Source organism: Adiantum capillus-veneris, chromosome 4 (assembly GCF_014529385.1).
Source record: "Adiantum capillus-veneris isolate H3 chromosome 4, ASM1452938v2, whole genome shotgun sequence".
Classification (NCBI taxonomy): domain Eukaryota; kingdom Viridiplantae; phylum Streptophyta; class Polypodiopsida; order Polypodiales; family Pteridaceae; genus Adiantum; species Adiantum capillus-veneris.
In genome coordinates this window covers 43,665,458-43,677,680 of record NC_140934.1, presented here as the reverse complement: position 1 = coordinate 43,677,680, position 12,223 = coordinate 43,665,458, and the positions used below count along the sequence as shown (strand labels likewise).

General features: G+C 39.9%; 1 protein-coding gene across 1 annotated transcript; it reads left to right on the top strand.

Moving 5' to 3' along the window:
* The first annotated feature begins 9,734 nt into the window (after nt 1-9,734).
* On the top strand, nt 9,735-11,762 carry LOC147459057 (uncharacterized). Its single transcript, XM_086509764.1, has 4 exons — nt 9,735-9,777; nt 10,788-10,973; nt 11,341-11,380; nt 11,467-11,762. Exons 1-4 carry the CDS (start codon nt 9,775-9,777, stop codon nt 11,547-11,549), a joined length of 312 nt encoding a protein of 103 aa, XP_086365890.1. The 5' UTR covers nt 9,735-9,774; the 3' UTR covers nt 11,550-11,762.
* The last annotated feature ends 461 nt before the right edge of the window (nt 11,763-12,223 follow it).

The following is a 12,223-nucleotide window of genomic DNA, read 5'->3' as shown; positions in this document are numbered from 1 at the left end:
GGTAGGTGAGAGAATGAGTGAGCAATACATGGTGAAAACCCTACCGGGTGCCATTAAATTGTTCACTGGCTTGCCTGACCTCTCTTGCATTATGCTCAGGAAGATATGTAAAACCCTTATGGCAGTTTTTGAGATCTTTAAAGCTGGACAGGCAACAGACAGCATATTCTTCTTCCAAGATACATATAGATGTGCGTGTGAACTGTCTACTCAACCTCCCATGAGGTGATACATGCCCTCTACCAGCGAATAATGTTTTTGCCCTCGTACCATCTACAAGCCTTTGAAGAATCCTTCTACACCGGTTTCTTCACCATCGACACAAATATATTCGACCCTACATTATTGGCCCAGCATGCACGGTATGAGTCTGTTCTGAAGATGCGTGAAAGCCTCCACTGAAGAAGCAGTTCTACTGTCATGTCGGGGACGACATGATCTAGAAGGGGGGGAGTGTTAGCGGCTAGACACACTCAATGGAGGATGATTTCCCGACGGGATACTAATTTCTTTTGTAATCATTCCTTAATTAAGGAGAAACCATCATTTCACCTTTGTAAATAGTGGGGCTTGTAGAAGCTTCCAAATTGTATCCAATTTTTGACATTTAGACTTAGTAAATGGTTAAATTGGAACATTAGGGTTTGAGATTGTAAGGTATTTATACCACTTTTGACCTTAATGCAAAAAACCTTTTGTCATTTTCATAAGTTTGTCTGTGTGAGTTGAGCGTACTCTGTGTACGAGAGAGAGTGAGTTTATCTCGACGCTACGCGCACACTGGTGGTCGGAATCAAGTCCGGAGAAGTGCAGCGTGTTGCCCCCCGAGAGAGCTACGTGTTAACACCTACATTACAGGTGTACGGCCCGGATTTGCGAGATCGACCCAAGAGCTATATCTGGTGATTCGGCGAGTATACGTTTTTCGTTTTTGCATTTCAACACATCCACGCGTTCCCAGTGAGTAGAGCTACACATTAGGTACTTTAGTTTTCAGAAATGACGACCTACAAAAACCTGTCAGACATCCTACGTGATTCTACACCGGGTGTTTAGGGTTGGGGTTTTGGGTCACGGACCTTAGGGAGAGCGACCTATTGGTGTTATAGGATTTCCTTCAATTTCCGTAGCGTTTCGAGAACGTTTGATGGGTATTTGGCTCTTGAAAGCGTTGTAGGAAATCTCGTTTGTGTACTGTTGAAGGCTGTAACTTAGACATTGGGTAGAGACCTCTGTAGGAAGTAGTCAATAGTCGGTCGAGTGTAGGTTGACACCCTATGCTTGCTTCCATGCGCCTGCGGGTCGAGCTTCGTCCTTAGCTGAAAAATCTTGTTAGGTGAGTTCTCGCTGTGCTGACGTCCGTCGCGGTGTATCCGCCAACACCGAGCCCCGTCAAATATTTTACGGGCCATAACTTGGTTGTCTGAGCTTCGAATGGCAATCCAAAAAGACAAGCATGCTTCCGAGCTCAAGCACTTCATGCCTAACCATTCTATCACCTCAAACCACTTGTCCCCACTGCATTTTTTGTTGGGGATCTGCAAAGCATTCCAATTTCGAACTTGAATATCTCTCACCACGGGGCTCCGTTTGACGAGCTGTCTGAACGGGCTTCTAGAGCATCTTGAGTACTACACTCCAAGGAACATTCTTGCACTTTGGACACCTTGGCTTGCCATCATGATTATCTCACTTTGGAGCTCCCCTGGCCTAAAAAACAATTCAAGCATGCATTTTCGCTGCCATTGTCTTGCCGAGGTCTCTCGCACTGGCTTTAGTTTTTTACCATGCACCTATTAGCATGCACAACATTGCATTGCAAACTTTCTAGCACGGACTAACTTTGGTTGCACCAACTTAACTCCTTATTTCTCCTTACCTTTTCCTTGGCCACTTTAATGCCATTTGCTTCCATGTCAACCTCATTTGAATTTGTCACCTCTACCACATGCACATTTGGATCTAGCAAAGGTGGAGCTCCTTCCACTCCTCGTAGAGGTAGTCTTGCTCCATTTGGTCTTTGTAGAAGCATTGGTTATGGACTAGCTCCTTCACTTGCATTCATCACCACTGGATAGTTCAAGTTAGGTCTCCCTGGGTCCCCATCGGGCCAAGGACAATTATACATCCCATGTCCAGACTCTCCGCAATCCAACATTGCAAAACTCGCCTATGTTGTGGATCTTGGTCCTTAGCTTTGTTTGTTTGTCCCTTGGGACCTACAACTTGTGCAAGATGTATTAACAAGTTTCTTAAGGATTCATTTAACGTTTCAATCACCTTAGCTGTTACCTCAAGAATCTCTTTGGATATTGACGCCTTTGACTTTCCCTTGGGTATAGAACCCTCTATTGGAACCTCTCCTCTTAGGCACTTGAGTTTTCTATACTTCTCAACATCCCTAGTTTCAGCTGCATCAAAGGTACCGGGTGCACCCGCCTCAACTTTTATCTTGAGTGTGGGAAAGAGACCTGCTATGAACCTCTCCTTCTTTAGGAACTATGCACCATCACTAGAGTTGGCAATATTTATCACCCATACAGCCCAAAGACGTAGAAACTCTTGTTTGTACATGTAGTAGTCATCTAAGTCTTTTTGCTTGTGAGAAATGATGTCTTGCCATAGATTTTGAGTGTTTTGGGAGTCAAAGAAGTATCGCTTGAAATGATCAATGACTTCCATATAGTTTTCCTTAGCTTCTTGAGATAGAGAGTCAAACCAAGTGCTAGTATCTTTCCTAAGGACCACTTCAAACATTTTACATTTTTAGGTATTCATCATCTCCTATCACTCTCTCTATGCGGCAATACATTTTGAAATGTGCTAGAAATAACTCGGCATCCTCACCAGGCTCTCCAAAAAAGAGAGGATATCCTAACATTTGGTGTTGGGCCTCCATTGAATCAATTTCAAAGTGACATGTTTTTTTTTCTTTCTTAATAAGATTTACACAATAATGTTTTCTAAATTTCAATCTCTTATACAACAAAATAAAAATATGCACATCAAATGATCTATGATAGTCAGCAAGAGGCAAGATGATAGGGTTTGGTGACGCATGAATTTCTCCTACTCTTTGGGAACCAAATATGAACACCATACGTTGTTGAAAATGGATCTTTCTAGTAATTGCAATGTTTATTCTAATGTGTGGAGTGAAATGAAAGGGAAAAACCTCTATTCCTAAGCCATTATCCATGTCTATGCATGACCTAATGCTTTAAAGAAAAAATAAAATAAAAAAATAAATAAATATAGACATCCAAACTAAGGTCGTACCGAATGAGAGGCAAAATAAAAGTATTTACTGAAGCGTTTATCTCAGCTAATCTAAGAGGACATAAAATTCTACGAATTATACATTGAAATTGTAACTTAGTAGTAACAATGATGTGTACCTTTTGCCTTGCAATGTAAATGAAAGGATCATACGAATTCTCGTGATTCATGCAAACTACTTTACTATTCTAAAGGTTGAACCTACACAAAAACATACACAAGCCGTCCTCCATGGGGGCACCAAAATTGAGGCGGTCCGAGGTGAGCAACACGAGATGCAACCTCTAAACACCCCTCAAGGATCCAGTGCTTCTCAATTGAGGTTGGGGTGACTGTAAACACACAAGACAACAACAACCCACGGTCAAACCCAACAAATGAAATGGGCACCACCTACTTATAGAGCAAACTAGGACGTCGAAGAGGAGAATCCCTGAGCAATACAATCAAGAAGGAAGGATACACTAACACTAATATCAATGCTACAAATACACACACAAAACATAGAGAGAGAGAGAGAGAGAGAGAGAGAGAGAGAGAGAGAGAGAGAGAGAGAGAGAGATCTGTACAAGATTAAGCTTCAATTTAAATGATTGATACGGGTGTATAAATAGCTTGGAGGAGGTCAAGAGACACAATTAAGTTTGATGATGCACCATATCTGCACTTCACTTCTCTAGGACATAGAGCTAGTATTGACCTAAAAAGGTGGGAAGCAATCATATACATGCACATGAGACATACACATCTATATGTGAGGTTCAATAAATCATATGATAGCATTCAATTATCATAAACATGATGCTAAATAGCTTCGACACTTAGGTCGACCATAAACCATAACTTCACATATATGCAAAAATATTTTTTTTCCATTTTTGGGTGCATTCATAACACACAAATTAAATTGTTTGACCTCAAAAAAATGCATCAAGATGATATCCATAATATAAACTAACACCTTATCACATCACTTTGCCCATATGATACTCATGCAACAAACAATAACACAACAAGAAAGCCACTTTATTCATACCTGCTCGTACGATTTGGGTTGACTAACCATATACCCTCATATAAGTTTATGGACATCTAAAAAATTAAATACAGTAACAAAAATAAACCATCAATTATATATAAAACATCTCGGCCAACTCACGACGTCATATCGTACTTCCCCTTGGTAGTACCCTTACATACGTAGGTAATCCCGGCCATGGAATATTTGATAACTTGCATTCACGAAGTGATATTGGAGACCCCATTAAATTTATCATCAAGTTAAATCAAGGTTGTTAGGTGGTTAATTGGGTTTTCTCATTCGATGAATCTATATAGTGGTTCTCCAAGGAGCCTGGGGTCCACAAATTTGACTAAGTGCACTGGGCAGCAAGCTGTTTTTTGACTATAACTCTTAGCTCGTGCATGAAATTCAAGAGATAAATTCTTTAAACGATTTGTTTTATCTCTGGTTTAAAGGGTTCGGCCTGATTTATAACTGTTTATGAGATATGATCAAAATAGTGTTCCAACTGCCTACGTGGCGTGAAACAAAAAGCTATTTTTATGTACACACGTGACCATAAATTAGCATACAAAAAATGATTTAATAATAATGGAGAAAATTCATATGCACTTGGAAAGTCCATACATGCACTTGTATACGAAAAAACAACCAACGAGAGGGTAGCTACTCAACAAAATGACATATAGAGAGAGACATGATGGCTATGGAGTTTAGAGTTTCTCATTGTGCTTTAGGATTGATTAGGGGAAAGAGAGAGGGTTCTTGTTTTTCTGCAAGAGAGCGGTGATGAGATCTATATAGATGTTTTCACCATGAAAGCCGTCAGAGAGAGCGTACACCGTGAAAAGAGAGAGGAGATATTAAGCAAGTAGAGAAAGAGTATTCTTCTTCTTCTTCTTCCCGCGAACAAGAGAGAAGAAATTATGGATATGGTGATGAAGAGCTTGCACCACTTTATATAATATGTACGTATCTCCATGCGGTAGCCATCTTTTCTAAGAACTTACCAAAAACAGCCTTGTTCTCTACAAATGAATGACCCAAATTGAAGTAGGCATTCATGCACTCAATCCAATCCTTAAGAACTTGCAAAGAATAGCATTGATTTCTCTATCGATGATCATTTGTTGAGGTGAAACAGGCACATTGGCAACAGCAAACGATTGCATTTCCTTTAGGTGGCATGGTAACTTACTGCACCATATCAACCAAGGTTATTCTTAGTATAGTATTCTAGTCTGCTCAAAGCCCCTCTTAGCTAATTTAAGAGTGTAGGATAAATACTAACAAATAAATAAATCTAATTCTACATCGCCAAACTTTTGAGGTTCAAAAAGCATTATATTATTGACATGTGAATCGTACTATTGCTGAGTAAGTGAATGATTGGTCATCGGTACTCCCATTTTGTTGTGAATTGTTGACTCTATAATCAAAGTAATCGTCAAAGTAGATGGACTTCTGGTGTGTCCCATCCATCATAGATGTGTATGTTTGCACAATCTACAAGGCACTATTGTATGTTATAGGCATTGTACAAAATTTTTAACTGGTGAGGGTTGTGGATTATGTATTTCTCAAACAAGTCAAAAAATAACTTCCAAGGTACTATCTGAAGAAGTTTTGGTCATTGGGTAAACATCGGTGATCCTATACATCCCATAGCCATCACTAAGGGAAATATGTTCCTAGCTATCCAAGTTTCCTTCGTCGGTCTTATGGTAAGTTCGTAGATATTTATATACAACATTTGGTTAGTAACAATGATTTCCTTTCCTAACCTGGAATGAACCCATTTGATACTCTCAACGGGTGAAGGTTTATATCCCTATGGTTTAAACTCTGGGTTTCTTGCAACATAATGGTAAGCTCGGAATTTATTTGGCACAGTACAATCCATCGATAATAACCTTATCTTGTCCATCCCATCATGCGTGGTCGTAAAAAATTATTGCACTCCCACTCTCCTCTCTGAAGATTCTCTTCCACCATAAGGAGAGAGAGTATATTCGCCCATATCCCTTGAGGTAAGATGCCAGTCATCTACACACACACATCCCATTGATCAAGCTACTTAAAATGGTAAAACAAAGATCCAAACTCAAATATATGACCTTAAGACAACATCAATCATATCAAAATCACATGTTTATAACCATAAGAGTCAAAAGAATACATGCAACTTTTAGGAAGGTATATAAATGCAAAAAGTTCCTATGAACCAATTCTTGGTTCCTATTATCAAGGTTCTACCCTTGTACTTATTTACATCCTCCTTCTCATACCATTGTTTCCCTCGAGATACGTCCGTGGTTGGTATTGCATTAAAGCAATTTATATGCATGTGCCGTTCATTTACATCCTCTCTATAGAAATGCTTACTTGAGTTCACTTCCATTGGGTATGGCCGAGCAAAGTCATTAATGCATCTAGGCTTCTCATTGTCATCAAAGATGATAGTGAAATTGTGAGCATTGAACTTAAGGATAGGTCCATAGACTCTATTGAACCACTGTTGAGGTACATAATAGAATTGGTTTCCTCCATTTGACTTCTTCCAAACCCTGATTATAACTTTTTCACAAAAGCCATATCTTTGATTAAGCATGATGGCCTTTTTACTAAGAATGATCTCTCGGCTTGGTATACCTAAAAGTGAGCATAATTTAAGGTAAAGAACATATCCATGTACTTTGACGTCGCCTTCCTGAATCTTCTCCTTGACGCAAAGTTGTGGGTCGACCATGTACCTATCACGCACTTGGGTCCGATGTTAAGGTTTTTCTTGGACATACAATTCCCATGCCCCGTAATTTTGGAACAAGGTAATCTCTAGCCCCCTTTGAAGCTGGAACCACTTCAACTCTCCAATGAACATTAAATCCAAGTGCATAGTTGAAAAATAATTTTCGTGCAAAATCACTTGGGAGTTAATCTAGACAATTAAGAAGATCCATCTAAAAACAAGACAAGGAGAGAGAAGAATTAGTATACATGTAGACCAAAACTCAGTCTATGCTCTTTATTCATCAAAATTAATTTTTTACAATTTCTTTATAATATTAGTGACGCTTCAGAGCTGAATCTCTAAATACTCTTTTAACTCTCATGACTAGATATTCTCTTAGACCTCCCACATGACAACGTGGTATGTAGTTGTCTTCTAGCTTTTCTTTCCCTATGATAGTTGCAAGTGCTTCAAACTTCTTGGCAACTTTGGCAATCCTTAGCATTTGAGAGCACATTTTCAAGTAGTAGGACATGTCATCTAGGCCTAACCACATCCTAAGTTGAAGTAGTCTGAGGTTGGAAAACCAATCTCTCGACTATCATAGTTGTAAACAAAGTATTGGAAAAAAGATTCTTAATGTCAAGGAAGATAACTACGGTGAACAGTCTTCTAGCATGTTGTGTTTCCTTAGGAATTGCCAAGACTTTGGTCTCGATTTCTAAGAGAGAGAGTTGTTGTATATACCATATACAACCTCTTGGCACATAATGAAAAAACATGTAGACACATTGCCAAGTCCCCCCGAAGTTCATATGCTCATAGCATATTCCAGACATGGAAAGTCTCAATGCAAGATGCCTAAATTGAAACCTTGCTTCACATAAGTACACATGGAGTTTTGTCTTTGCATGATACATCTCAGTAGCCCAAATTTGGATGCTACCATTGCTCATAGCTAGCAGATACTATTGCTCACAAACATATGTCATAGCAAAAGAAAGCCGACCTTGTCGATCACTCACAAAAAAATGAGCTTGTCTAATTGTAGATCTTATTGAGAAGCGAAACAATACTTGCAAGTTGTGCATCTCGTACCTACTTAGCTTGATTATTGTTTTCCTTGACCATATAGGTTTGTCTTGATCGATGAAAGCTCGGGAAAAGTTTTCCTGGAGTCATGTCCTTATAAAGTGAGTTCTTTGACTTGAACATGCACTCCATCCTGAAATGGGTCGTTGCACTTCTTGGAGGGTGTGGTTTTCTTGGGGGTTGTGTCGAGTGATAGAAAATAGGGTAGCTTATGTGAGAAGGGTGGAGAAGAGGAAAGCAAGGTAGTTTTTGTGAGAAGGGTGGAGAAGACGAAAGTAGGGAGGGCTTTTGTGAGAAGAGAGACTACAGAGGCAACATGCAAGGGCCACATCATCATCAATACTCTTAATAGAATTTAAAAAAACGAGGATCCCATGCTAGGCCTTAATGGCACGCATGCATTTAGGTGGATACAAGTAGATTTTGCATGCTTTTCAAATAATACCCTTGCATGCAACTTGACAACTTTTCTCTCTCTCCCTTTCGCACGTTGAAAAACAATAAGCTCACTCCTTCTAGAGGCTATTGGTGGTACCATTGAAAGGTGCAAAAAGTGGTACTACCTATGTATGCTTTGACCCGCGACGCATTGATGAGCAAGAGAGATGAATAGAGAAATATCCGCAACCTCAAAGAGAGAGAGAGAGAGAGAGAGGAACTTTTCTTCCACTACTGCTGCCAAGCATTCATCTTCTTTTTCTTTCCTTATCCTCACTTCTTCTCAAGGTATCTCCTTACAAATAAACATTTTACTTACAAAATCATTTGTGAACAAGTCCTGTGATGCAAACATTTTACAAAAGGCATTCCTTTTCATTTTCTTTCTCTTTCTCTTTTTGAGCCCCAAGGGATTCAACAAGATTACCGCTAAAAACCTGTAATTCTAGTATCAAAATTAGAAGAGAAACACCACCCACTAGAGACAGATATGGCCCTTGAGTCTTCCAGACAGTTAGGTCTTGAGGGCCCTTCCCTGGCCCCTCGACTCGCTCAAAGATGGTTGAAAGGGAGGCGCTGGCAATGATATATAGAGGGGGCATGCACAAGGAACTTTGGAACCGATGAATACTTTTCGCACGTTAGGGACTTTACCAGATAGAATTCACTAAACAAAACCAATTTTCTTTATTAGTCTACCTGTCACGGAGCTGCCAGGAGGAGGAGAAGAGGTATTCTCAGTCAGAGAGAGAGAGAGAGAGAGAGAGAGAGAGAGAGAGAGAACAATGCATGCCAACTCTCAGAAAAATGAGCGTAGGTGTTTGGGGCGCTGCCGTCGCGTTTTGGATGAGGAGGAGGAGCTCTGCAGGCATTCATGGTGGTTGTGGTGCTTTCGCGTGCGGATGGCCAGTTGGCGCCGTGTGATTGGATGAACGTTAGGCGTCCTCTGATTGGCGCTTTGGTTTTCTATCCCGGGATTTCCCGCAACATGGTGATTGGCCGATGTGTCGGGTTAGCATTGGCTTGAGTTTTTTAATCAAATTGCTGCGCGTGCTTTGTGGCCTCCAGCGCATCACCCCTCATAGCATACAATTTTACAAGTTTCTAGATCTTTCTGGAATGTGCATGATAGCAACTTTCCTTTATATTGCCTTAACCAGAGTATCGTCCTTGGCATTCGATTGTGGCACTCATCGGAACATAAGCTCCAATGGTACGTTCTGAGTCTCTTTTGTCATAGGCTTAATTAATGAATCCTATGAGATGACCATTACTTATTTACTTTTGATCAAGTGGTATAGCCAAAGAGAACATGCCTTCTCCACTTTCTTTGTGTCTTGTAGAAATATTACAAGCAAAATGAACCGAAAAGGAAACGCTCCACCACTAGTGCGCGGCATTGTGATCACTAGTACGGCAGGTCGCTTTATAGTTTTGGACTTTAGCCTTCAGGTCGTAGATTGCGACACGTGTAAAGGGCTCCCCCGTCCGCAATATTATGTTAGTAGATATTAGTTTACCCATTTCAAAATTCTCTCTTGGTACCTTAGAATGCCTAGGAAAATATAAACACATTTTTTGTTAATTGCCCATTTGGCTATGCTGGGTGCTTCTCTAAGGGGAACTCTCCTCTAGAAGCCTTAAGAACTCTTTTTAATACTCTATATGCCATTGAGATTGGCTTTGGCAGTGCCTCAAAGTGCCTCACGGTGTGTGTGTGTGTGTGTGTGTGAGAGAGAGAGAGAGAGAGAGAGAGAGAGAGAGAGAGAGCTTGGCGGGGTCAGTCATCAAAAGCTTTCTATATCACATGGGTTCAAGTGATTATTAATAAAATACCTATGCACATGTTATATTTACATTAAGTGTCTATTGAGAAAAACCCCACCCCTCCTCCGATGTATACATCAAAGTATACATTTTAGAGTGTTAATATGTTAACTCACGTAATACGATACACATTTTAAAAGTGACAGCAACAAGAGCCCGAGGGGGGGGGGGGGGGGGGGAGCTCTAAGTGAGAGTAAGTCGGTGTAATAGTGCACTAACAAACGCTACATTCTTCATTGTTATGCACTATGAATTGATAGCTTCTTGATTGATCTCATAGTGCAAAGGCAAGCGTTTATTCCTCATGGTACTTTCTATAAAGGTTTGTGTTTTGTGCAAGTAGAGATAACTGCACGGTGATCTTTTTGTTCGATTTTAATTTAATCTAATTGATAGGCCATGTACGTCCGGGTGAAGCGCCAAAAGACTACCTACTTTGTGGAGTGTGAGCCTTCTGATACTGTGTTGCAAGTCAAGAGCAAGATACATGCTCTCACTGACACTCCCACTAGGAACCAACGTCTTATTCTCATGGACTCCCACCATGTTCTTGATGATGACAGGACACTCTCCCAACAACATGTACTAAAACCTCTCTCTCTCTCTCTCTCTCTCTCTCTCTCTCTCTCTCTCTCTCTCTCTCTCGGACATGTGGACAAGCACTTTGACATCACATGAATAGTAGACTTGATAAGCACTAATCTACTTCCATACTCATGTTTCCTTTCTTATGTTCGCCCCTATGACACACTCATAACCTAGTACCAATATCCCTTTAGGTATTCTCTCACAAAAAGCTCCCTCCCTCTTGATGGAATCTTATCATTGCTTTCTATGTTTGGAGCTCCATCATTGCTTTATTATGTTGTATTATTTGTTACCATATGCAATAACTACCTTATGCGTTCATCTTCCATTCACTTTTTTTTTCTATTGCCAAACTTTGCAGGTAGAGAACAACTCGATAATAGCTTTAACCTTGAGAAAACGTAAGTATCAATAATTGTCTCTCTCAGTTTGGATTAGAACTTCAATTGGGCTCTCATGGTCAATTCCTTTCATTTAACTACACTAGGCAATGGAGATTGGGAGGACATAGACATCGACACGTTCAACAATCACAATGTGCATGATTCATGTGACAAACTTCTTCGCTAGTTGAATCCCTACCTAAGTCCCTTGCCACATAGTGCTAAACTTGCTCACTATAAAGGCTTCCTATCACTCGATCTCTTAGTCCTTCATATCCACTACACTCAAAGTCCACAAAGGTAATATAGTGTATCCACTATATGGTCCTCAAATAATGTAACTTCAGAATCTACTCTCACTGATAGTTTGTGTTGGTAAATCTTTGCATGCAACGAGTTTTTTTTTCAATATCTATTTATGTTATTAACCTTACGCTAAATATTTTGTTGATGCATGATATGGGCTTGGCATTCCTTGTGAGAAGAGGAATGGTATGGTGGCTCCCTGTTGTGTATTTGCAACTTCTAATCTTTGCTCGGATGTAGGGGCTTTAGCTTCTACTATGTGTTAGTTTATGGTTGTATGGGTTTCGAGCTTCCCTAAAAAGATGAACTATGGATTGATATGGTATGGTTGTCAGAGGAGGGTTGATATCATGGCTCATTTTGAGCATGGCTATGCATGTAAATTTTTTGGTTTTTAATACATTAAACACTCAATGTTTGTGAGTTTTGCAAAAATAAAAAGAAACATATGCTGTAAATTTTTTGGTTTTTAATACATTAAACACTCAATGTTTGTGAGTTTTGCAAAAATAAAAAGAAACATATGCTGAATATTTTAGCTTGCCATGCCTGTTA

Bases quoted from the DNA above. Each gene is read 5' to 3' on its own strand.
- LOC147459057 (XM_086509764.1), top strand. The intron at 10,974-11,340 runs GTACTAAAACCT...CAAACTTTGCAG, and splicing joins GGACACTCTCCCAACAACAT to GTAGAGAACAACTCGATAAT. The intron at 11,381-11,466 runs GTAAGTATCAAT...TAACTACACTAG, and splicing joins AGCTTTAACCTTGAGAAAAC to GCAATGGAGATTGGGAGGAC.